Genomic DNA, 25,222 nt, shown 5'->3' with positions numbered 1-25,222 from the left:
TGTCATACTTTACATGTCAGTCTAACTATACTAGGCCACCTGTTCTATACTTTAGCCAACAGGGGTGAGACTTGAATTGATCTCTTAATTTCAGGGTTTTCTCTGAGTATATGTTGCTAGACCTTCTGTAGGTTAAATAGGTAATAGTCTTTGCTTGTATACCTGTACCATATTTGTGCATTATTTATTTATAACACTTCATCTCTCTCCCATGTCAGGCTGGTAAGCTGGAGCCCCACCTGGTTCTGGACCAGCTGAGGTGTAATGGAGTTCTGGAGGGGATCCGTATCTGCAGACAAGGCTTCCCCAACCGCATCGTCTTCCAGGAGTTCAGACAGAGGTAACCACGGAAACAGGACACATAACTATTGTGCTTGTGTTCTTTGTCTTCACTGTGAACCGACTAGACTGCCCTCACTTACAGTGATCTCTGGGTATAATACTTCTCTATTTATCCCAGGTACGAGATCCTGACCCCTAATGCCATCCCCAAGGGCTTCATGGACGGGAAACAGGCCTGCGAAAGGATGGTAAAGGGCGTCCAGTGTTATCTAATAACTAACACAATGAGCAAAAGTTTTGAAACTTATGAAAATATGAGTTGTGTCATTGCACCACCCTGTTTAAAATGACACAATTAACAAACAAAAAATATCTGATTTGCATGCTGACTTCCCTCATTTACTCGTATTCTCCTGTGTATTGTAACAGATCCGAGCGTTGGAACTGGACCCCAACCTGTTCCGTATCGGCCAGAGTAAGATCTTCTTCAGGACCGGAGTCCTGGCCCACCTGGAGGAGGAGAGAGACCTGAAGATCACTGACATCATCATCTACTTCCAGTCTGTCTGCCGCGGCTACCTGGCACGCAAGTGAGTCATTAGGATTAATTATTGATTCATAACTTAATTCATATTTATATAGCCAGACTTTCCAGACTTCCAGACTTCAAATCACTTTACATAGTAAGTACCATGACTCAGCAGCCCCACTGTCTCTCCCCTATCACTCAGTCAAGTAGGTTTAAATGTCCACCTCATTACTGAGGCATGTTCATGCCCTTTGATTTCAATGCAACTCACAAAAACGACGGCATAAGTACAGATAAGTTATGATGTTGCTAAAACGGTATAAAGTCAAAATGACACTGTATGGTTTGGGAGACAGCTGTGGCCAAGTTAAATAGTGAAAGTAAAGCTGTATGGGATATCAGTCTCTTAATTATGTCTCTCCTCAGGGCGTTTGCTAAGAAGCAGCAGCAGCTGAGTGCTCTGAAAGTCCTCCAGAGGAACTGTGCTGCCTACCTCAAGCTGCGCCACTGGCAGTGGTGGAGACTCTTCACCAAGGTGAGTGGGGGTTTTACTGATGGAGCGTGCCGTGAGACCACATCTACACCCTCTGTTAACAGGATGCATATGACCATTTCTCTACACCTTATCCTATTCCCTTCTTCCATTCCTCCCTCCCCTGACCTTGATGGGACCCTCCTGTTTCCCTTCCAGGTGAAACCTCTGCTCCAGGTGACCCGGCAGGAGGAGGAGATGCAGACCAAAGACGAGGAGCTGGTCAAGGTGAAGGAGAGACAGAGCAAGGTGGAGGGAGAGCTGGTGGATATGGAGAGGAAACACCAACAGGTGAGTTACTACCTGGAGCCCGTACCTGAACCCAATGCCATGGTTCCATACCTCAGTCTCGCTATTCTTCTGAAATATGCACTGCTGGAGAGAAAACAACATAACACAACTTGCTCCAGCCGTTGTGAATGTTGTTGGCTTCCATAGTTCATGCTGTGTAGTAGATGTCCAGCCACTAGGTTTGAAGGTTGAGTAGTATACTCTTAGAAAGAAGGCTTCCAAAGGGGTTCTGCTGTTGTCCCCATAGGATAACCATTTTTGGTCCCAAGTAGAACTATTTTGGGTTCCATGTAGAACCCTCTGTGGATTGGATTCTACATGGACTTCAAAAGGGCTCTACCTGGAACCAAAAATGGTTATCCTATGGGGACAACCAAAGATCCCTTCTCGGTTCTAGATAGCACCTTTTTTAAAGGCTTGAGAAGGTTTGACCTTTCAACATTGTAATTGAATAATATCTAGAAAATAAGAGTAGGTAAACTTTGCACTCTATCCTCTGTGTCCCCCACAGCTCCTAGAGGAGAAGAACATCCTTGCAGAGCAGTTGCAGGCGGAGACGGAGCTGTTTGCCGAGGCGGAGGAGATGAGGGCCCGCCTGGCCGCTAAGAAGCAGGAGCTGGAGGAGATCCTCCACGACCTGGAGTCCAGAGTGGAGGAGGAGGAGGAGAGGAACCAGAGCATGCAGAACGAGAAGAAGAAGATGCAGACCCACATCCAGGTCAGAGAGAGAGACGCATATATGCACATATGGATGCAGCATGGACACCTGCGCTCACACACACAAACACACACACCATCAGTTCATGAGTTAATGTTGGTTTAGCTGGAATTCATTCAAACTAAAACTATTGATAACTTCAGCATTGCAGTACATATCCTTGTGCTTAAGATACTGAGTGTCTCTGTTGGTTGAACATATGTATGTCCATTGTCTATCCATAGGATCTAGAGGAACAGTTAGATGAGGAGGAGGCAGCCAGGCAGAAGCTGCAGCTGGAGAAGGTGACGGCCGAGGCCAAGATCAAGAAGATGGAGGAGGACATTCTACTGCTAGAGGACCAGAACTCCAAGTTCCTCAAGGTCAGAGAAGAATGCACTCTTAAGCCTGATTTACACCTTCTGCTTCCAAACCGTCCGCTAGGTCCTCTCGAACGAAACCAGAAGACGTAATATCGAATGTCCCCTCCCAACACTGAACGCAGAACACCGTGCGGACGGTAGCGGGCATTTGATTGAAGCAGAAGGCATAAATGAGGTATTAGACCTGTATAGAACCCTGAAGGGTACAGGGAATAGTAGAGATTTTTAAGATGATCTTAATCTGATACAAATGATTTATTACGAACCACGAGGCTCTGGAGCCACACGTTGCTGACCCCTGTTGTAGAAAACTGTAGAGAGGTTTAACATCTCTCCTCTCCTCTCTCCACCCAACAGGAGAAGAAGCTGCTGGACGACCGTGTGGCCGAGATGACCTCCCAGCTGACGGAGGAGGAAGAGAAGGCCAAGAACCTGGGCAAGGTCAAGAACAAGCAGGAGGTGATGATGGTCGACCTGGAAGGTAAAGGCTTCACGTGGCTCTTCCTCAATTGGTCTCCTCGATTTCTTGCTCTCTTTCTTCCTCGCTCTCTTTCTCTACCTTCACTGGAGGATAAGGTCCAAGGTCCTTCCCATCAGGCATTCTTCTCCAAAGCATTTTGATGATACAAGGAATCGAGGAAAGTTGTAGTTCAACTGCATATAATAACATTAAGATGAGAGTACAGACTAGATAAGAGGAAGACTTCTCGTAATGTGATTCTGCGTATGCATAGGAATTCCATTTCAGTTCGGACACCACAATGACTTAATGGTTTACCAAGCTGAAGACTCTTGTTACTTCTGCTTAAGTGGAATGTTGGAGTGGATACTTTTGAGTGCTGGGCCTACATCTATTTTCATCGTTTGGTTGACCCCGCTGCCCTTCCACCATGTGTGTGTCTGTCTGCGTACGTGTGTCTGCGTACGTGTGTCTGCGTACGTGTGTCTGCGTACGTGTGTCTGCGTACGCGTGTGTGTGTGTGTGTGTGTGTGTGTGTGTGTGTGTGTGTGTGTGTGTGTGTGTCATCAGAGCGCCTGAAGAAGGAGGAGAAGACTCGTCAGGAGCTGGAGAAGGCCAAGAGGAAGCTAGACGCTGAGACCACAGACCTCCAGGACCAGATAGCTGAGCTGCAGGCCCAGATAGAGGAGCTCAAGATCCAGCTGGCCAAAAAGGAGGAGGAGCTACAGGCCGCTCTGTCCAGGTGAGATACTCGCCTCTAGCCCCAAAATGGATTCTCAATAACGTTCATAGGTTGTGTTCAGTTTGCACCATACAAGTGAAACATTTTTGAAACGGTGAAATCGAATTAAATGGAGGATGTACCATGTGAAAGCTACCTGGATCAATAAGCTTTGCCCACCATGCAGGCCGGTACCGCGCATGTTGCCTGTTCCCATGGCAACCTGCCCGACCACTACTGTGGTCCAGTAAACCATACCAGCTGGATCTGCACCCACACATATACTCCCACTTTCATCGCCTGTCCCCATAGCAACAGTCCACTCTGCAGGGCCCAAGCAGTTGAGACCCGGCGGGCACACACACATTAAATAATACCACAGTTTACTATAGAATACTACAGTACTTACTATAGAATTCTGTAGTATACAGTAGAATAATATACTACACACTGTAGAATCCCTCAATCGTGTGTAGTACTTAGTATAGAATTGTGTTGTATACTATAGAATACTATACTACACACTGTAGAATCCCTCAATCATGTATAGTACTTACTATAGAATGTTGTAGTATACTATAGTAAATACTACAGTATGCTACAGACCACAAAAACACTACAGTAATGACTATAGTACATACATAGATTAGCAGGTGTTGTAGCAGGTGCAGCGAAATGCTTACGTTACTAGTTTCAACAGTGCAGTAGATTGTACTACAGTACACTACAGTAAAGTCCGCAAAAACACTACAGTGAATACAATATTATTTAACTACAGTATACTACAGTATTTTTTCATGTGGGCAAATACCCTCATGTTGGCTTTGAACTGAATATGTAAAATCAGCCACACAGTCCAGCTGCTTAGTTGTTCAGTGGCATCGGTTCACTCTAAACTTAACTAATGCCTTCCTTAGTGCAGTGCGTGCTGCTATGCTGGCTATCACCCTCACTAGAGACATAGCACACACGCACACTCTGAGGCAGATTGATAGAGATTGATGATATGCCCCATCCAAGTCTCTCACTGCATTTCCCAACGGAAAGGAAAAGGAATCTCAGCGTGGGCATGGCAGCTATGACGGATCGTCTCACACCTCAGAGGGAATTGGTCACGGAATCTGTTTGTGCTTCACAGACGCTTATTTTTAATAGCTTCTGAACAGGACTGCTGGACTCAAGGAAAACATTACCAGGTTTGGCTTGAAAAAGACCTGTCTCTTGGAAGAAGGAGAAAGAGTGCATCCAAGTATTACCTCGATTGTTCATTTAACATTCTTTGTAATCCGAAGCCAATTCAGACCTAATTTAGTGGAAAATATTAATGAGCAACACATTTGGTGTCACGTTCAATTAAGTCCCTTTTGATTAGGGAAACTGAGACCACGTACTAATGAGCTCCTCCTCTGGCTGCAACAGAGGTCATTGGCATGAAGGTGAAGTCCAATCATTCAGGTGGTGACTGTAGCGAATTCAGATGTAGACAGTGGCAAATTCAGGTTTAGATAGTGGCGAATTCAGGTGTAGACTGTGGCGAATTCAGGTGTAGACAGTGGTGAATTCAGGTTTAGATAGTGGCGAATGCAGGTGTAGACAGTGACGAATTCAGGTGTAGATAGTGGCGAATTCAGGTGTAGACTGTGGCGAATTCAGATGTAGACAGTGGCAAATTCAGGTTTAGATAGTGGCGAATTCAGGTGTAGACTGTGGCGAATTCAGGTGTAGACAGTGGTGAATTCAGGTTTAGATAGTGGCGAATGCAGGTGTAGACAGTGACGAATTCAGGTGTAGATAGTGGCGAATTCAGGTGTAGACTGTGGCCAATTCTGGTGTAGACTGTGGTGAATTCAGGTGTAGACTGGTGAATTCAGGTGTAGACAGTGGTGAATTCAGGTGTAGACAGTGGTGAATTCAGGTGTAGACTGTGGTGAATTCAGATGTAGACAGTGGCAAATTCAGGTTTAGATAGTGGCCAATTCAGGTGTAGACAGTGGTGAATTCAGGTGTAGACTGTGGTGAATTCAGGTGTAGACTGTGGTGAATTCAGGTGTAGACTGGTGAATTCAGGTGTAGACTGTGGTGAATTCAGATGTAGACTGGTGAATTCAGGTGTAGACAGTGGTGTAGACTGTGGTGAATTCAGATGTAGACAGTGGTGAATTCAGGTGTAGACAGTGGTGAATTCAGGTGTAGACTGTGGTGAATTCAGATGTAGACTGGTGAATTCAGGTGTAGACAGTGGTGAATTCAGGTGTAGACTGTGGTGAATTCAGATGTAGACTGGTGAATTCAGGTGTAGACAGTGGTGAATTCAGGTGTAGACTGTGGTGAATTCAGGTGTAGACTGTGGTGAATTCAGATGTAGACTGGTGAATTCAGGTGTAGACAGTGGTGAATTCAGGTGTAGACTGTGGTGAATTCAGGTGTAGACTGTGGTGAATTCAGATGTAGACTGGTGAATTCAGGTGTAGACAGTGGTGAATTCAGATGTAGACTGTGGTGAATTCAGATGTAGACAGTGGCAAATTCAGGTTTAGATAGTGGCCAATTCAGGTGTAGACAGTGGTGAATTCAGGTGTAGACAGTGGCGAATTCAGGTGTAGACAGTGGCGAATTCAGGTGTAGACAGTGGTGAATTCAGATGTAGACTGTGGTGAATTCAGATGTAGACAGTGGCAAATTCAGGTTTAGATAGTGGCCAATTCAGGTGTAGACAGTGGCAAATTCAGGTGTAGACAGTGGCGAATTCAGGTGTAGACAGTGGCGAATTCAGGTGTAGACTGTGGTGAATTCAGGTGTAGACTGTGGTGAATTCAGGTGTAGACTGTAGGCCAATGGAAAACAGTCTCCCCTAAATGACCTTCTGAAATCATCACTTGGCTAGTTGATTAAACCGTTACTTAGGCTACAGTATTCCAGTTGGAATTTTATGACTGTTTATAATTGTAGGGCTATTGAATTACCAGTCTGGACAGTTGCTATTTGACTATAATGACTATAATGTCTCATTAGTAGCTATATTATTATTCATGGCTTCATCAGTGTAATACCTAATTGGACATGGAGTCATTATTTGGTCCTGGCAAAGGCACAGGCCTCTTCAGAAGCTCTTAACGCAGGAATGTCTAAGGAATGCAGGCAGGGCTCAGGAATCAAATGAAAGTTTATTGGTTGCGTACACAGATTAGCAGGTGTTGTAGCAGGTGCAGTGAAATGCTTATGTTACTGGCTCCAACAGTGTAGTAGAATGTCTCTCAAACACAATACACATACACAAATAATTCAAATTCAAATCAAGAAATGACAGAACGAGTCCAATTAAACAATCCAGGGGTAGATAAAGTGGGGTAGATAAATGCTTTTTTGCCCCACTGTGTATTAGAGTGAGTATGTGTCAGAATCCATAATAATAATAATAATAATAATAATAATAGTAGTTTAATCTAGCCTGACTGCCAGCAACAACACATATTCAATCTCATTATGGCCCCGCCCGCAATGGCATTTCTACTGACAGAGAAAGGCACAGACAGACACGGTCAAGAAACCCACTGCTCGGACACACACACAAACACACACACACACACGGCAGGCTGACTAACACACACAGGTCCTCATGAGCTCACTCGCTGGAAGGTCGATCACACCGCCAACCTGTGTTCACTGGGATTTTGTCACCACGCTGCAGTCTCACTTGCTAGGGCCTGTATGATTTTGAAATGATCAGCCATTTTGGGAGATTTAGAGAATGTGCAGTGATTTCATGTAGCAGTTTTACGTACCATGGTTTTACCCAAAATGATCCTAATAATAATAATAATAATAACATTTGGACATCTCTGGTACTATAGAAGCACTGCTCAGATGAACGCCCCACAACATGATTTCTCACCTCTTAATTGAAATGGAATGTATCCTGGCATCAGCTAGCTAATCTAAGGATTTCTATGTTGTTGTTTGGAATTGATTTTGGAATTGATTGGTTTGTTGTGTGTGTGTGTGTACCAGGGGTGATGAAGAGGGGGCCCAGAAGAACAACGCTCTGAAAGCTGTGCGGGAGCTGCAGGCCCAGCTGTCAGAGCTGCAGGAGGACCTGGAGTCAGAGAAGGTGTCCAGGAACAAGGCAGAGAAAGTCAAGAGGGACCTCAGTGAGGAGCTGGAGGCTCTGAAGACTGAGCTGGAGGACACTCTGGATACCACCGCTGCCCAGCAGGAGCTCAGGTACTGGGAGACTGCTTGTCAGATGTACTGTTCTCTGCTGCGCTGATACACTTATATGTTTACTGTAGTCCCAATATGTTTATTCGGTGCTTTTAGAAAAGGGTAAAGAGCCGATGTAGGGTCGCACTGAAAGAGTGGCACTGTCATAGTTTGGCAAAGTACATGCGTGTGTATCTGCATGAGGGCCATGGAGAGACACAGCACCTCAGGGAGGTGTAAGGTTTAAGGGTCTACCTTCCTTCCTAACCCCTCTCTCCTCTCCTTTCTCTCCTCTCAGGACCAAGCGAGAGCAGGAGGTGGCTGAGCTGAAGACGGCCATCGACGAGGAGACCAAGAACCACGAGTCTCAGGTCCTGGAGATGAGACAGAGACACTCCACCGCCCTGGAGGAGCTGTCTGAGAATTTGGAGCAGGCCAAGAGGGTGGGTCTAAATCAGAGACAATGCACCTGTCAATCATCTAGTAACATATCATTCATTACATGCTTAGCAGGCCTAGAGGCTAGGTCCACCATCAGACATGACACCTGCCAACTATAACGTCGTTATACAATAGTAACACCACATGTTTAGCAGGTCAAGAGGGTGGATCTCCTCCAACGATGTATATAAACTCTGGATTGCTGATGATATGTATTGGCCATTGAGAGGCTTTGAAGCCACCGGTCGGCCATATTGACACTCCCCAGTAGGAGAAGTCCTCCATAGGAATGAATGGAATTCTACAGTATTTAAATGAAATGTTTCAAGGACATAATGACATGTATTTAAGTAAGTTGTCATGGGGACAGTGGCATTAGTAATCTCTAAAAAGTATAGTGTTTTTATATTTGATTTTCATTTAAAAAAAAATATATATTTATCTCACAATAAAATGTAAACATATGCATTAAGGTGTTTCTAATAGAATACACGTGGCAAAAACGAATGTAGACATTTAATAAATGCATTTCTCTCGCTTCCAAACTATTTTTTTACACTCCCAAGATGGAGGCACGGTGGTTTCAACACAGCACCCCCTATTAGCCCTATTAGTCATCTAATGTATATATAAATCATTGGTCGCCACCTGAGAAAATAGACCTGTCAACATAACGTCATCTCATACAGTAGTAACACTAGACTATCACTTCTTTGCTAAGCCGGCCAAGAGGACGGGCCTACCCAACATACCCTCTGTAAAATTCTCTCATCTCCCCAATGTATACCACAACCCCTCTCTCTCCTCTTTCCGCTGCAGTTCAAGTCCAACCTGGAGAAGAACAAGTGTACCCTGGAGAGTGACAACAAGGAGCTGGTGAGCGAGGTGAAGGGGCTTCAGCAGGCCAAGACAGAGTCAGAACACAAGAGGAAGAAGATGGAGGCTCAGCTGCAGGAGTTCATGGCCCGAGCCACCGAGGGAGAGAGGGCTAAATTAGAACTGGCCGACCGCACACACAAACTGCAGGTTAGAGGCCAAGTCAACGGACCACGCTGTCTGTCGTTGTCACTATGTGTTGGAAGTCAATTGGTTTCTCAAAATGGGAGTGAATATGTTTTCATGTGACTATGAAGAGATATTTATTGACCTTTGTCTGTAGACGGAGCTGGACACTGTCTCCGCCCTGCTGGAGGACGCTGAGAAGAAGGGAATCAAGCTGGCCAAGGATTCAGCCGGCCTGGAGAGTGCGTTACAGGACACACAGGTGAGCAGAGACTTCTTATACATCATTACATGCTCTAATAGTTGAAATGGAAGTTGGAGGTATTGTAATGTGCTATGGAAGCAAATGTCCTTTGATGACGCTTCATTATTGGAGACACTTGTAGCTAATGCCAATCGGCTGTATAAACAGCATATCACTGTCTCCATCCAACGAGTCTCATTGTAAGTGATGTTTCACTACCGTTGGGTCTTTGCGTCTTTTGTGTGTGTGCGTGCGTGCGTGCGTGTAGGAGCTGCTCCAGGAGGAGACTCGTCAGAAGCTGAACCTGAGCTCTCGTATCCGTCAGCTGGAGGAAGACAAGAGCACCCTGCAGGAGCAGCAGGAGGAGGACGAGGAGGCCCGCAGGAACCTGGAGAAACAACTGGCCACGCTGCAGGCTCAGGTATGTACCCCACTGTTATTCTTAATGTTTCACTGCCAATAGGACAGGGTTTTCCAGCTGTGAACACCCACCATTTACTACAGGTTGTGGTAGCTAGATTCCTTACTCGCAAAATAGGTATTGGGTATAAGTTGAATACAGTGTTGGGGAGAAGTGAACTACATGTAGTTCTACTAGTAATCTAACTACAGTTTGCAGTAGCTTGGTGGTAGTTGAACTAAATTCAAATCTAGGTAGTGTTGTCAGTAGTTAGGCAATACATATTTTTACTTTTCAGCATCAGACCTGCCTAATTCTCTCATGGAACATTGTTTTTGTTTAATAGGCTAAATAATACATTCTGTTAACATATGACCCCGAAGTGATCTATTCTTGCTATTTTTAGTGTACGACACATCAGATTCACATATCATTTTTCATGAAGTAGTTTGGATGTAGTTGTCATGGAAGTTACCACCAGGGACACCTGAAGTCAATTTTAAATGAATCATTCTTTATTAAATGGATAGGTTGACTGGATAGGTCACAGTCAAACTAAAGTACCGGTCTGAAGTGAGCTCTGTCGGGGCAGTCCCGTTAGATCTCTTATATACAGCTTACACAGACAAGTTATATTTGCATGATTTAGCTTATTCATTATGAATTCATCATTAACGTTTAGTTCATGCATGTGACAGACCAGTACCTCATGAGGCTTCTTCTCTCCAAGCTGAGACCTTGAAACTGAGATATCCCTTTTCGTTCTCAAAATAATGTTCTGGGCGTACTGCCAAATTGCAGATACTGGTAGTGAGGGTTCCTCCCGGGCACGATCAGTCACTTGCATGAACCCAGTCGAATTGTTTATTAGAAAAGCACAAACATAAAATGTTTCTTCACACATTGAACTACTTTTTTAAAGTAAACTGATATTTTTCTTAAGGGTAGCTTTAGTGTAGTTTAACTTATTTCACTGTGAAGTAATTGCTATCTTGGTAAAAATACATTTTCATAGTAGCTTCCCCAACACTAAGATGATGTAATGTGGTTTTTCAAAAAAAGACCACTGTCATTTTCTGTATATCAAATGCTCACTCACAAAGCTGTGAACATTATTTCCTCATGTAAGAACCACAGAAACAACAACAACAACCTGAAAACCGTTGTCTTCTCTACCAAACAGCTGTTTGAGTCGAGGAAGAAGCTGGATGAGGACTTGGGGACCCTGGAGTCTCTGGAGGAGGTAAAGAGGAAGCTGCAGAAGGACATGGAGCTGACCAGCCAGCGGCTGGAGGAGAAAGCCTCCGCCTTCGACAAGATGGAGAAGACCAAGACCCGCCTGCAGCAGGAGCTGGACGACCTCATGGTGGACCTGGACCACCAGAGGACCATCGTCTCCAACCTGGAGAAGAAGCAGAAGAAGTTCGACCAGGTATCGTATCATCTCCATTTGTCTCTATCCTTTCCTCTATCTTGCTTCCCTTTCTCACCTTTGCTTATCTCCTTCCCCCCTCCGCAAAATAAAAGTAGACCTGCCATTAATGAAGGAATGGCTGTTTTTGTGATTTCTTGATTCCAATGATTGCCTTCGTTAACATTAACTTACCAGTAAGACATTGCTTGCCATCCTTCTTCATCACTATCTTCTCCCTCTATATTAGCTCCTGGCTGAAGAGAAGACCATCTCTGCCCGCTATGCTGAGGAGCGTGACAAGGCCGAAGCTGAGGCCAGGGAGAAGGAGACCAAGGCTCTGTCTATGGCCCGGGCTCTGGACGAAGCCCTGGAGGCCAAGGAGGAGTTTGAGAGGCTCAACAAGCAGCTGAGGACTGAGATGGAGGACCTGATGAGCTCCAAGGACGACGTGGGCAAGAGCGTACGTAGTTTACACCCCCCCCATACAGAAGCTGAAGGTTCATAAATACCTTATACAACCCAGTCCTAAGCCTTGACTTGACTAGGCTCATCCAATGAGATTTGATAGAACCAAAATATATAGGTTTTGGTATGTTTCTTCCAATATGGCCACCAATCCACACACCACAGAATGAGTGAGAATCCCTGTGTTACAGGAGCTGGTGGTGGTTCCTAAACGTTGTTGGAGACCTTACACACATGAAGCCTTCTGTAAATTACTTAATTTTGAAAGAACGCTGTCCACCCACCATAGAATGTTGCTTTGAGTGAAAGTTTGTTTGACTAATCCTATGGGATGGCTTCCTTATGACAGTTTCGACCCAGAAAAGAGATGTTGCTGCTAACAGTCTCTCCACGTCCCCCTGTGTGTAGGTCCATGAGCTGGAGAAGTCGAAGCGCACCCTGGAGCAGCAGGTGGAGGAGATGAGGACCCAGCTGGAGGAGCTGGAGGACGAGCTGCAGGCCACGGAGGACGGCAAGCTGCGTCTGGAGGTCAACATGCAGGCCATGAAGGCCCAGTTCGACAGGGACCTGCAGGCCAGAGACGAACAGAACGAGGAGAAGAAGAGGACGCTGGTCAAACAGGTACAGAGACGAGCAGAGAGGACCCTGTTTAGGGAGTAACATTCAGACCTCTAATAGAAACTCGGGTGATTTAGCCTGGCCAACAGTTCGGAAGAAAATAATCACCATATTATTATATGGTGAAAAACTTTAACTTATGGACTCGTTGTGTACTTCCCATCCATCTTCACCCTAACCATTATTGCATCCGAGCAAGTTCACTTACTTGGTGTTTTCAACCCTCTGTAATATCTTGTTGTCTGACCCAAGGTTCGTGAGATGGAGGCAGAGCTGGAGGATGAGAGGAAGCAGAGAGCCCTGGCCGTGGCAGCTAAGAAGAAGCTGGAGATGGACCTCAAGGACCTGGAGGGGCAAATAGAAGCATCCAACAAAGCCAGAGATGAAGCCATCAAACAGCTCAGAAAACTACAGGTGAGACTTCATACAGGATTTCTGTTTGCTTGTTCATTCTCAACTTGTGCTGATCTATTATGTAGATTTATAAATATTGAATCTTCCAACCAGGAATTCTGGGAATATTGGGAAAGTTAGCAGAATTTTGCATTCCTACAATGTCAATATATTTTGCCTGATTAATTAGGAACTTCTAGTTGTCTGATCTCTGATAATCAGCAATATTATTTCTTACACCTGTATCCTTTTATCATTAAAATGGACTGGTAGCCTCTGCAGGTATGGTATCTGTGCCTGTCTGTCCACTGTGTAGTCAGCTTTAATGTATCCTAGATTAGAATATGTCCAGGACTACCAACATCTGTATTTAGATGACATCCCTGATGCTGTAAACTCTAGTTGTCCAAGTTGGTCTCATTTGTAGCTTCCCTGCTGGCCGTACACTATTATATTCAGTACAGGGGGTCGGTTCCATTTCAATTCGGGAAGAAAAACTGAATTTGTAACATTTTCTCGTAGGCTGCATTTGATACAGGCAGCCCAATTATGGGCAACAGATTAATCTGATTGGTTAAAATACCAATTAGTGGCAAACAATATCAGAATTGGGCTGCCTGTGTAAATGCTGCCATAGAGGAGTATTGAATAAAATCTCATTTGAAATGGAGTTGACCCCTAACTAACCCTGTAGAGTTACCCCAGAACGTTGGTCTCACTCTTTGCCTCGCTGCTGCCCCCTGCAGGCCCAGATGAAGGACTACCAGAGGGAGCTGGAGGAGGCCAGAGCATCCCGTGATGAGATCTTTGCACAGTCTAAAGAGAATGAGAAGAAACTAAAGGGCCTGGAAGCTGAGATCCTACAGCTGCAGGAGGACCTGGCGGCTTCAGAGAGGGCCCGTAGACACGCTGAGCAGGAGAGAGACGAGCTGGCCGACGAGATCTCAAATAGCGCCTCTGGAAAGTGAGTCGCTACATTTAGCTGATTAATGATCAAATTCAAGCATGATATTTTCCAGATTTAATGGTGCAACATGCAGAAATCGCTGGTTGCTACAATTGTAACAGGTCACCTAATTTCAGGTTCTGTGACAAAACAAACAACGTATCGTGTGTAGAGAATCATTGTACCATCTAAACCGCTATGAAATATATTTTCAATAACCCAAAATCTTATATTTTCAGATGTTTGAAGCTGGTGTACAAAACTGAAAGTAAAAGACGCAAAAATGAAACTTAAGAACGGCAAGCATATGAATAGCGCGTGTAGAACAGATCTACCGCTTCTTAGACTTGCTTTCAATGAGAATGACAGATCTATAACTCACATTTCTATCTGAATTTGGTCAGGTCTCCCAAAAAGTGACATACTGCAGCTTTAAGTGGACCAGCAGCCCCCGATTTCTATACTGCGTTCTGTACCAACCACATCACCGAATCAATCACTTGTTTGTGTCAGGTCGGCCCTGCTAGATGAGAAGAGGAGGCTGGAGGCCCGCATCTCGCAGCTGGAGGAGGAACTAGAGGAAGAACAGAGCAACATGGAGCTGCTCAACGACCGCTTCCGCAAGACCACCATGCAGGTACAGTACAACTCTCACATTGTCAAACACGTACACAGCTCATGAAGGTACAGAACATGTAAAACTCTTTAAACCGGCATTGTCTCTTGACGTTTTGAGGAGGAGATCGGACAAGAGGAAAGTAATTTTGAGATTCACTCATACACATAGACGATTCCTGGACCATTCTATGGCCTGGAGAGTAGTCTATAATGAACGGCACTAACAAGTAGCACACCAGACTACTTCCTGGGACCCACAACTAACGGCTTTATATAGAGATGGACAAAGAGTGACCCTCTCTCCCTTTATCCCCATTTCTCTCCCAAGGTGGACATCCTGAACACGGAGCTGGCTGGGGAGCGCAGCGCGGCCCAGAAGAGTGAGAACGCCCGTCAAGGAATGGAGAGGCAGAACAAGGAGCTGAAGGCCAAGCTTGGAGAGCTGGAGGGGGCAGTCAAGTCCAAGTTCAAGGCTGCCATCACCGCCCTGGAGGCCAAGATACTGCAGCTGGAGGAGCAACTGGAGCAGGAGGCCAAGTAAGAAGCCTTCAATATACTGTACTAAATAGATGTCAGAATGGGGGTCAGAGTTTAAAGATGGGAGGTTACCTAGAATTAAATGTAGGCTTGAATAGGTGGACTCTAGCTCATACACTCAATGTAATGATTTACCCATACTCAATAGACCGCTAGAGGTAGGAGTTTCCCCTAACCACAGATCTATAATCACATTACAAACTACTCCAAATCTGGACCTTGACAGGCCCAGTGCAGTCAAAAATGATGATTTTCTGTGCTGTGTATATACATTTCCACACCTGGAGGTTGAAATAATACTGTGAAATTGTGAAAATTATGATGATGTCCTTTTAGTATAAAGACAGCCTGAAAGTTTCAGCCCGTTTTGGTGGGATGGAGTTTTTGCCTGCCTGGTGTCATCACAATATGGTAAATTAGTTAATAGACCAATAAGAAAGAGTTCCAAACTTTTCTGCCAATCACAGCACTTTTTTTTGTCCCCCCCCACTCCCTGACAGTCGTAGTTAAATTCTTACTTGAGAAATTGCTCTTTGCCAAGAAGCTATTTTTGTTTCTTTTTGACCATTTTAATTGAAAACAATCACCGTAAGGTACTTCATTGTTACCCAGAATATATGACTGCATTGGACCTTTAACATTAGAGGGTTGAAAACATCCACTACCATTCAAAAGTTTTGGGTCACTTAGAAATGTCCTTGTTTTCCATGAAAACATACATGAAATTAGTTGCAAAATGAATAGGAAATATAGTCAAGTTGACAAGGTTATAAATGTTTATTTTTAATTGAAACAATAATTGCTTTCGTCAAATAATCCTAAATTTTCAGCTATTATAGCCTTGCAGACCTTTGGCATTCTAGTTGTCAACTTGTTGAGGTAATCTGAAGACATTTCACCCCATGCTTCCTGAAGCACCTCCCACAAGTTGGATTGGCTTGATGGGCACTTCTTACATACCATACGGTCAAGCTGCTCCCACAACAGCTCAAAAGGGTTGAGATCCGGTGACTGCTCTGCCACTCTATTATAGACAGAATACCAGCTGACTGCTTCTTCCCTAATAGTTATTGCATAGTTTGGAGCTGTGCATTGGGTCTTTGTCCTGTTGTAGGAGGAAATTGGCTCCAATTAAGCGCCGTCCACAGGGTATGGCATGACGTTGCAAAATGAATTGATAGCCTTCCTTCTTCAAGATCTGTTTTACCCTATACAAATCTCCCACTTTAACAACACCAAAGCACCCCCAGACCATCACATTGCCTCCACCATGCTTGACAGATGGCGTCAAGCACTCGTCCAGCATCTTTTCATTTTTTTCTGCGGCTCACGAATGTTTTCCTTTGTGATCCGAACACCTCAAACTTAGATTCGTCTGTCCATAACACTTTTTTCCAATCTTCCTCTGTCCAGTGTCTGTGTTCTTTTGCCCATCTTAATCTTTTTTTTTCTCTCTTTTTTTGGCCAGTCTGAGATATGGCTTATTCTTTTCTACTCTGCCTAGAAGGCCAGCATCCCGGAGTCGCCTCTTCATTGTTGACGTTGAGACTGGTGTTTTGCGGGTACTATTTCATGAAGCTGCCAGTTGAGGACTTGTGAGGCGTCTGTTTCTCAAACTAAACACTCTAATGTACTTGTCCTCTTGCTCAGTTGTGCACCGGGGGGCCTCCCATTCCTCTTTCTATTCTGGTTAGCGCCAGTTTGCTCTGTTCTGTGAAGGGAGTAGTACACAGCGTTGTACGAGATCTTCAGTTTCTTGGCAATTTCTTGCATGGAATAGCCTTTGTTTCTCAGATCAAGAAAAGATGGATGAGTTTCAGAAGAAAGTTATTTTTTTCTGGCCATTTTGAGCCTGTAATTGATAGAGGAATTCTAAATTCCTTTATGTTTTATTGCCAAAACCAATTCAATTCGCACTAATTTCTAATTCATGATAAGTTGTAAGTTTATAATTTGCATGAATTAGCAAGAGACCAGTCTTAAAAACAAGTTCAGCATTTATTCTTGATGAGTACTGACCCAAAATACAAAGAACATTACATTTTAAAGAAAGAGAACATAAAATGATGTCATCAGTTTCACACCCTCTCCCATCCTTACAATAGGTAGTATTCAGTCCTAGAGATGTTTTACTCCCCTCATAAAACTACATTCCAACCTGTCTAAAAGATATACTTCTCTCCACTAATGGAATCCAACCAAAACATTCTTATCTGTATGAAAAGCCATAGCATCGCTCCCCCTTTAACCTTCCCAAGAGACACAGACAATTAATTTGTTCTGCTTATATTTTCAGTAACAGCTTAACCAATAACTTTTACTTTTCATACCATAACATAATAGTATTAGAATAAATGGTTCTAATCAATAATGTATACATAATTAATCATCTTAACTATAATTTCCTCTAACAGTAATCAAATCCACAATTCTGATACTCAACTAGTCTTAAGAAGGCCAGTTTTATTGCTTCTTTAATCAGAACAACAGTTTTCAGCCATGCTAACATAATTGCCTTTAAAATGATACACTTGGATTAGCTAACACAACGTGCCATTGGAACACAGGAGTGATGGTTGCTGATAATGGGCCTCTGTATGCCTATGTAGATGTTCTATTCAAAATCAGCCATTTCCATCTACAATAGTCATTTATCAATTCAATGTTATTTTAATCGACAAAAAAACATGCTTTTCTTTAAAAAACAAGGACATTTCTACATGACCCCAAACCTTTGAACGGTATTGTACAAGTTTGCCTAAAGTGGAGGCTTCTACTAGATCCTGATGCAAATGTATGTCTCCATCAGATATGAGTCAGTTACACTATTTACCCACTTTCCCGGTATCACTCTTTTTTTCTCCCAGGGAGAGGGCAGCAGCCAATAAGATCGTCCGACGCACAGAGAAGAAGCTGAAAGAGGTGGTGATTCAGGTGGAGGACGAGCGTCGCCATGCCGACCAGTACAAGGAGCAGGTGAGTGGTCGTCTCGGGTCCACATTGAGCTTGAAACAATCTGTTCCGACATTTAGAAACGCTGAGTAAAAGGCCATGGATGCCATGTTAGCTACTAATTCACTATAATCAGAGTGTCTCTGTCTCTCTCCTATTCCCGTCCACACTCTTCTGTAGCTTTGGCTCTCTCTCTTTCTCTATTCCCACCCACGCTTTTCTGTAGCTTTGGTTCTCTCTCCTATTCCCACCCACGCTCTTCTGTAGCTTTGGTTCTCTCTCTGAATTCCTCTGTCTGTCCCAAACTTTTGTCTCCAAACCTTTGTCTCCAAACCTTTGTCTCCATCCTTGTTTTTCCAAATTATCTCTCTCTCTCTCCTCTCTCTCTCCTGTCTCCGCCCGCTCACTTGCAGTGTTTTAATCTTGAATTGGCCCATGAATTTGCAATGTAAATACGTTGAATTGTGCCAATAAAATTCAAATCCTCCACCTGTCAGATGGAGAAGGCCAACTCTCGAATGAAGCAGCTGAAGCGTCAGCTAGAGGAGGCTGAGGAGGAGGCTACCAGGGCCAACGCCTCCCGTAGGAAACTACAGAGGGAGCTGGACGACGCCACCGAGGCCAGCGAGGGCCTGACCCGCGAGGTCAACACACTCAAGAACCGCCTCAGGTGCAGCCCCTCATAACACTCTGTATATACACTTCACATAGTTATTTATGCCTATCAGCAATCCCTCTGCCAGTTTCTTTAAAACAAAGAAGAAGACATTCATTCACTTCCCATACATGTTCATCAACACACCTATAGATGCAACAGGACACACACCTGTCATAGATCTGTGGGTGTGATAAATGACCATGTATGTACAGTTGAAGTCAGAAGTTTACATACACTTAGGTTGGAGTCATTAAAACTTTTTCAATCACTCCACAAATTTCTTGTTAACAAACTATAGTTTTGGCAAGTCGGTTAGGACATCTACTTTGTGCATGACAAAAGTAATTTTTCCAACAATTGTTTACAGACAAATTATTTCACTTATAATTCACTGTATCACAATTCCAGTTTACATACACTAAGGTGACTGCATTTAGACAGCTTGGAAAATTCCAGAAAATGATGTCATGGCTTTAGAAGCTTCGGATAGGCTAATTGACATCATTTGAGTCAATTGGAGGTGTACCTGTGGATGTATTTCACGGACTCCCTTCAAACTCAGTGGCTCTGTTTGAAAACATTGGAAAATCAGAAAGAAATCAGAAGAAATCAGCCTCAGAAAAGATATTGTAGATCTCCACAAGTCTAGTTCATCCTTGGGAGCAATTTCCAAACGCCTGAATGTACCACGTTCATCTGTACAAACAATAGTATGCAAGTATAAGTTGAACTTACTTTGGTGCGAAAAGTGCAAATCAATCCCAGAACAACAGCAAAGGACCTTGTGAAGATGCTGGAAACAGGTACAAAAGTATCTATATTCACAGTAAAACGAGTTCTATATCGACATAACCTCAAAGGCCACTCAGCAAGGAAGAAACCACTTCTCCAAAACCGCCATAAAATAGTCAGACTACGGTTTGCAACTGCACATGGGGACAAAGGTTTTGGAGAAATGTCCTCTGGTCTGATGAAAGAAAAATAGAACGGTTTGGCCATAATGACCATCGTTATGTTTGAAGGAAAAGGGGGAGGCTTGCAAGCCGAAGAACACCATCCCAACCGTGAAGCACGGGGGTGGCAGCATCATGTTGTCGGGGTGCTTTCCTGCAGGAGGGACTGGTGCACTTCACAAAATAGATGGCATCATGAGGTAGGAAAATTATGTGGATATATTGAAGCAACATCTCAAGACATCAGTCAGGAAGTTAAAGCTTGGTTGCAAATGGGTCTTCCAAATGGACAATGTCCCCAAGCATACTTCCAAAGTTGTTGCAAAATGGCTTAAGGACAACAAAGTCAAGGTATTGGAGTGGCCATCAGAAAGCCCTGTTCTCAATCCTATAGAAAATTTGTGGACAGAACTGAAAAAGCGTGTGTGAGCAAGGAGGCCTACAAACCTGACTCAGTTACACCAGAACTGTCAGGAGGAATGGGCCAAAATTCACCCAACTTATTGTGGGAAGCTTGTGGAAGGCTACCCAAAACATTTGACCCAAGTTAAACAATGTAAAGGCAATGCTACCAAATACTAATTGAGTGTATGTAAACTTCTGACCCACTGGGAATGTGATGAAAGAAATAAAAGCTTAAATAAATAATTCTCTCTACTATTATTCTGACATTTCACATTCTTAAAATAAAGTGGTGATCCTAACTGACCTAAGACAGGGAATTTGTACTGCAATTAAATGTCAGGAATTGTGAAAAACTTGAGTTTAAATGTATTTGGCAAAGGTATATGTAAACCTGCGACTTCAACTGTATTTGCCTGTCGTCCTCAGGCGTGGAGGCCCCATCAGCTTCTCGTCTAGCCGTTCAGGCCGCAGCCGGCAGCTCCAGATTGACGGAACCTCGGTGGACAATTCTGACGACGATGCCGACAGCCGCGCCAGCGACCACAACGACACGCAAGCCTCCAACCAGACCGAATAGACGCTCCCTGCAAATCCTACCAACCCTATCAATTAGCCAGCCTGGCAGAATGGTGACTACAACACCTCAGCCTCTCCATCTGTCCCTGTCCACGAGTCAACAGCAGGGAGAACCAGGGTCCTGTTCATTAGGCACCAAAACAGAAGAAACAGGGAGTGACTACCTGGATTTGTCCATAAAGAACAACTTGTTTTCATTTTCCATTGAAATACTTTTCCAAAAGTTTTTCTACGGTGTGTTCTAATGGATACAACCCAGACCACCCCACCCCCCAGAAATGCTCCATTCCTGGGGATGACAAAACAATTACTCCCACTTGAGCGGCTTTACTCTGCCTTACTCTAACAATATTCCTACTCTACTCTGGCTAGCTGCTCGGCCCGGCGAGTGTCCCAACGATCTTAATATAGTCCTCCCTAGGTGTGGAATTATGTGCTCCGCTTAAATGAGTATGTAAACTTAATGTACAAGTGCTTTTTACTTATGAACTATGCGTGTGTGCACATGTGAGTATGTAAGGTATGGGTATGCCCCTACATGCCAAACTGCAAGGAAAGGAGCGAAACTAGGAAACGTTCCCCTTTGTCATCCTCCTCCCACATGAAACAAAACATTGTCTTGTAATACAAGTGTGTCACCAAATGTAAAGCCATCATCTCTCCCCTGGCTTAAAGCAGGCCTAACAAAACTCTCATCAGAGAGGACATAGTCCAATTCAACAGTAGGTTAGAGGTCAATGGACTGCCTCCGCTTCCCTCATTGCACGAGTCTCTTCCTGACGTACAGACTATTGTTCCGCTTCCAAACACTACAATGAAACAAGATGGTGGATTCACACAGTCTTGACCTGTTCTGGGAGAAAAACATGGAATGGAAAGGACGTATTAACTGTGAAAAGCTTTTCTCCACTTGCTACAGCATCTCGTCACAACTCTTTGAAAACAATTGGTGACTGACTTCTTATAGGAATCGCATAGGTCATGATGGCCGTTGTAGGTTGCTGTATTTTGACCAGTTGGAACACTATTTGTCCTGTTGTTCAGGAAGAAGCGTTGAAGGCAGTGAGGTGTGGTAGATTGAGTGGCTTAGATAGATGGTCGCTGGCGTACGTATCACAGAGAATCCCTGGAAACTGCACGTAACTGCACAATGAGTGTTCATATGCCCCTGTAACTGGAGCCAGGAAACCCCAAGCTTCTCTCTGAGTGGTCACATGATGTACAATACAGCCCCTTAGTCCAACACTAATGTTGAGAGCTTCGATTGAACGTGTAGTTTGACAAGCTAAAGCCTACCGCTCAGAGCAAGGGGCGCCCCGCCATCTCACTGTGTTTGTGCCATGGTTTGGTTGTAAAGTAGGACCCCTAACTCTCCTTTAGTATACGCTGACACACCAACTACCAAGCACTTAGTATTCCTAGATATAACAGCCTTCCACTGGGGATAGCATCTCAAACCTCTAAAACTATTAAGCCACTCTTAACGTACCAGAATGTCCATATTCATCATCACTCTAATCTTCCTTTGGCATCTCTGTTTGGTATTAGGGTAATGAATGGAAACTGTGATGACATGTTTCTTTAAAGTGCCTTAGACACCAGATAAGAGCACTGGTGGGTAATGCACGGTGAGCACCTGTATTAAACAGAAGGACGTGTAGGTGAGCACCTGTATTAAACAGAAGGACATGTAGGTGAGCACCTGTATTAAACAGAAGGACGTGTAGGTGAGCACCTGTATTAAACAGAAGGACGTGTAGGTGAGCAGCTGTATTAAACAGAAGGACGTGTAGGTGAGCACCTGTATTAAACAGAAGGACGTGTAGGTGAGCACCTGTATTAAACAGAAGGACGTGTAGGTGAGCACCTGTATTAAACAGAAGGACGTGTAGGTGAGCACCTGTATTAAACAGAAGGACGTGTAGGTGAGCACCTGTATTAAACAGAAGGACGTGTAGGTGAGCACCTGTATTAAACAGAAGGACGTGTAGGTGAGCACCTGTATTAAACAGAAGGACGTGTAGGTGAGCACCTGTATTAAACAGAAGGACGTGTAGGTGAGCACCTGTATTAAACAGAAGGACGTGTAGGTGAGCACCTGTATTAAACAGAAGGACGTGTAGGTGAGCTGTGTGTGCTACATAAAAAGCTAACGAGGCAAACCTGGTGAACGGAAAACAAACACTACTCTTTTATTCTTCTAACCCTTCGTCTTGTGTATTTTTGCTGTGTGTCATCATACCCAGTGCGATACATCCTCTCCCGTTCATATACCTGTAGCAATGTCTCTCTCCATAGGTGGTGTGTGTGTGGGTCAGAAATCAGTGTTACTATTAACTATGTGAGATGTGGAGCCTTCTGCTCCCCCTTCAAGAGCAGAATGTGATTTCATTTGGTTAAAAGCTTTAACATCTATGTAGTTTTACTTGTGTTTGTATTATTATTATTATTATTCTCAGACTGGCTGTTGACGACCAGGATTTCATTACAACAGCAACCCCCCCCATTTTATTTCTTGTTTCCCTCCTGTATTTCTAGACTACAGTCGTTTTTTTTTTATAAAGACAATAAAGCATATTCATTGTAGAAATAATGTGATTCCACTTGGTCCCTTGCGGAGGAGCCCCTACAGACTTTCAATTCAGTCATGCATGTTTCTCTCCCCAGATTGGAGAGCACAGAGGGTAGCTACGCCTGAAGGGACAGATATGATGGGTTGTTTTAGGGAAGTGGTCTAAATTCAGTAAGGAGTCGGGAGAAGTTAGAAAACAAAAACGACTCTGTGATTTGAACCAGGGACCTGCTTCAGATGGCAACCCAGATGTTATACTCTCCACCAGCTGGGGGGCAACATCATTGGCGTAGCCAGAAGCTTGTCAGGTGGGCCTGTATCAATTTGGGCAGCTAACTTCCTGCAATTTTGCCATTGGGTATTGGAAAATGTGCAGTTTTATAGCTCATCTCATGCTATTCTACACATTTTGAAAATGTAGCATTTTTAAGACTAATTGCAGCTCAAATATAGGTGTGTTGACTGATAAACGTACTGGATTATGAGTTGTCTTGTTTGCTAAATGAACAAATGAAATAGGCAGTAGCATGGTGATTATAGCCATAGAAACACAGTGGCAATTGGCTTAATGCAGTCGTTCATATTCATGGTTTATTGGGGGTGTGGCTTTCAGTTAGTTAATTTTTTGCAACCCATCCAGTGAGAGTGAATGTAAATCCAGGTGATCTGTTCTGTTATATTTAATCAAATCTGACTAACCCAGTGCACTGCTTGCTATGAATTCTCCGACTGTTTGCATATTTAGGTAAAAAGACAACGTCCTTTTTGGAACATTTTACAAGTAAAGAGCAGATTTGTTTTTGTCCTGGGCAGGTGAGTGGAAGGGCTCTACCAGTCATTTCTAATCAGTTACTTCAAGGGAGGAACAAAGGATGCACTTTTTAAAGAATCCAAACCGGGCCAAGAAGAAGAGCCTTCCACAAGGCTAGGGCCTGTTGTTACCTGGAAACCACCGGCATGGGTGAGAAAGGTCAAAGAGCAGAAGTGTAATGATGTATTTTGATGGTGACGGCCCGATTCGATCCGTTAGAAGATCCGTGATACAGCGCGATTGAGGTTTAAAGACAATGTCTCCGCAGTTGCAGGAGACTGCATTCACAGTAAACACTGCTGATGTCCACTTAATAGGAATTTACCTTTACATGTAAACTGCATTGTAGCACAGATCTTCAGCCTTATGGATTGAATCGAGCCCTGACCTTTCCAGGGTACAGAAAGTGAACACGAATGTTGACATAATTGAGGGACTGTCATGGACTTATGACAAATGTATGAAAAAAAAATATTGCAATGTCTTAAGGCTCCCGAGTGCAACGTCTCTTCACTTGGGGCACCCAAGTGGCGCAGTGGTCTAAGGCACTGCTTCTCAGAGCAAGGCTTTACTACAGTCCCTGGTTCAAATCCAGGCTGTATCACATCCAGCTGTGATTGGGAGTCCCATAGGGTGGTGCACAATTGGACCAGTGTTGGCTGGGGTAGGCTGTCATTGTAAATAAGAATTTGTTCTTAAGTGACTTGCCTGGTTAAATAAATTAAAAAAGCTGTATTCAATCTGAAGTGTTATAGTTCGCACACTAGAAACATTAAGGTTAATTCTGATTGAGCTGTCAATCGGAAATGACCTATAAGGCAGGAACATTGTCTTTAAATGAACTTCCACAATACGGATTGAATAGAGCCCTTACTTCCTTTAACAGGTGTCTCGAGAGTGTAGTTGTGCCCTACAATACGGATTGAATAGAACTTCCTTTAACAGGTGTCTCGAGAGTGTAGTTGTGCCCTACAATACGGATTGAATAGAACTTCCTTCAACAGGTGTCTCGAGAGTGTAGTTGTGCCCTACAATACGGATTGAATAGAACTTCCTTCAACAGGTGTCTCGAGAGTGTAGTTGTGCCCTACAATACGGATTGAATAGAACTTCCTTCAACAG

The 25,222-nt window shown here is 43.9% G+C and overlaps 1 protein-coding gene across 10 annotated transcripts in view; it reads left to right on the top strand.

Moving 5' to 3' along the window:
- LOC118389408 (myosin-10-like) overlaps positions 1 to 23,310 on the top strand; it is a 97,557-nt gene extending 74,247 nt beyond the window's left edge. For 9 of the 10 annotated variants that reach the window (XM_052490311.1, XM_052490308.1, XM_052490306.1 and 6 more), the window contains 25 exons: positions 219 to 340; positions 461 to 530; positions 712 to 872; positions 1,238 to 1,346; positions 1,503 to 1,634; positions 2,146 to 2,352; positions 2,577 to 2,714; positions 3,072 to 3,195; positions 3,745 to 3,916; positions 7,904 to 8,116; positions 8,394 to 8,538; positions 9,356 to 9,562; positions 9,696 to 9,800; positions 10,051 to 10,203; positions 11,366 to 11,614; positions 11,844 to 12,056; positions 12,470 to 12,682; positions 12,932 to 13,093; positions 13,819 to 14,036; positions 14,532 to 14,655; positions 14,965 to 15,173; positions 18,041 to 18,149; positions 18,623 to 18,795; positions 20,568 to 22,477; positions 22,511 to 23,310. In XM_052490311.1, the coding sequence (XP_052346271.1) occupies positions 219 to 340; positions 461 to 530; positions 712 to 872; positions 1,238 to 1,346; positions 1,503 to 1,634; positions 2,146 to 2,352; positions 2,577 to 2,714; positions 3,072 to 3,195; positions 3,745 to 3,916; positions 7,904 to 8,116; positions 8,394 to 8,538; positions 9,356 to 9,562; positions 9,696 to 9,800; positions 10,051 to 10,203; positions 11,366 to 11,614; positions 11,844 to 12,056; positions 12,470 to 12,682; positions 12,932 to 13,093; positions 13,819 to 14,036; positions 14,532 to 14,655; positions 14,965 to 15,173; positions 18,041 to 18,149; positions 18,623 to 18,795; positions 20,568 to 20,718 (3,879 nt within the window). In that variant the 3' untranslated portion in view covers positions 20,719 to 22,477; positions 22,511 to 23,310. The remainder of the gene's footprint in view (positions 1 to 218; positions 341 to 460; positions 531 to 711; positions 873 to 1,237; positions 1,347 to 1,502; positions 1,635 to 2,145; positions 2,353 to 2,576; positions 2,715 to 3,071; positions 3,196 to 3,744; positions 3,917 to 7,903; positions 8,117 to 8,393; positions 8,539 to 9,355; positions 9,563 to 9,695; positions 9,801 to 10,050; positions 10,204 to 11,365; positions 11,615 to 11,843; positions 12,057 to 12,469; positions 12,683 to 12,931; positions 13,094 to 13,818; positions 14,037 to 14,531; positions 14,656 to 14,964; positions 15,174 to 18,040; positions 18,150 to 18,622; positions 18,796 to 20,567; positions 22,478 to 22,510) is intronic. The other variant, XM_052490303.1, reaches the window with a different exon arrangement.
- The last annotated feature ends 1,912 nt before the right edge of the window (positions 23,311 to 25,222 follow it).

Source organism: Oncorhynchus keta, chromosome 32, assembly GCF_023373465.1.
Source record: "Oncorhynchus keta strain PuntledgeMale-10-30-2019 chromosome 32, Oket_V2, whole genome shotgun sequence".
Classification (NCBI taxonomy): domain Eukaryota; kingdom Metazoa; phylum Chordata; class Actinopteri; order Salmoniformes; family Salmonidae; genus Oncorhynchus; species Oncorhynchus keta.
Note: the sequence above shows the minus strand (reverse complement) of the source record. Positions and strands in the feature narration are given on the sequence as shown.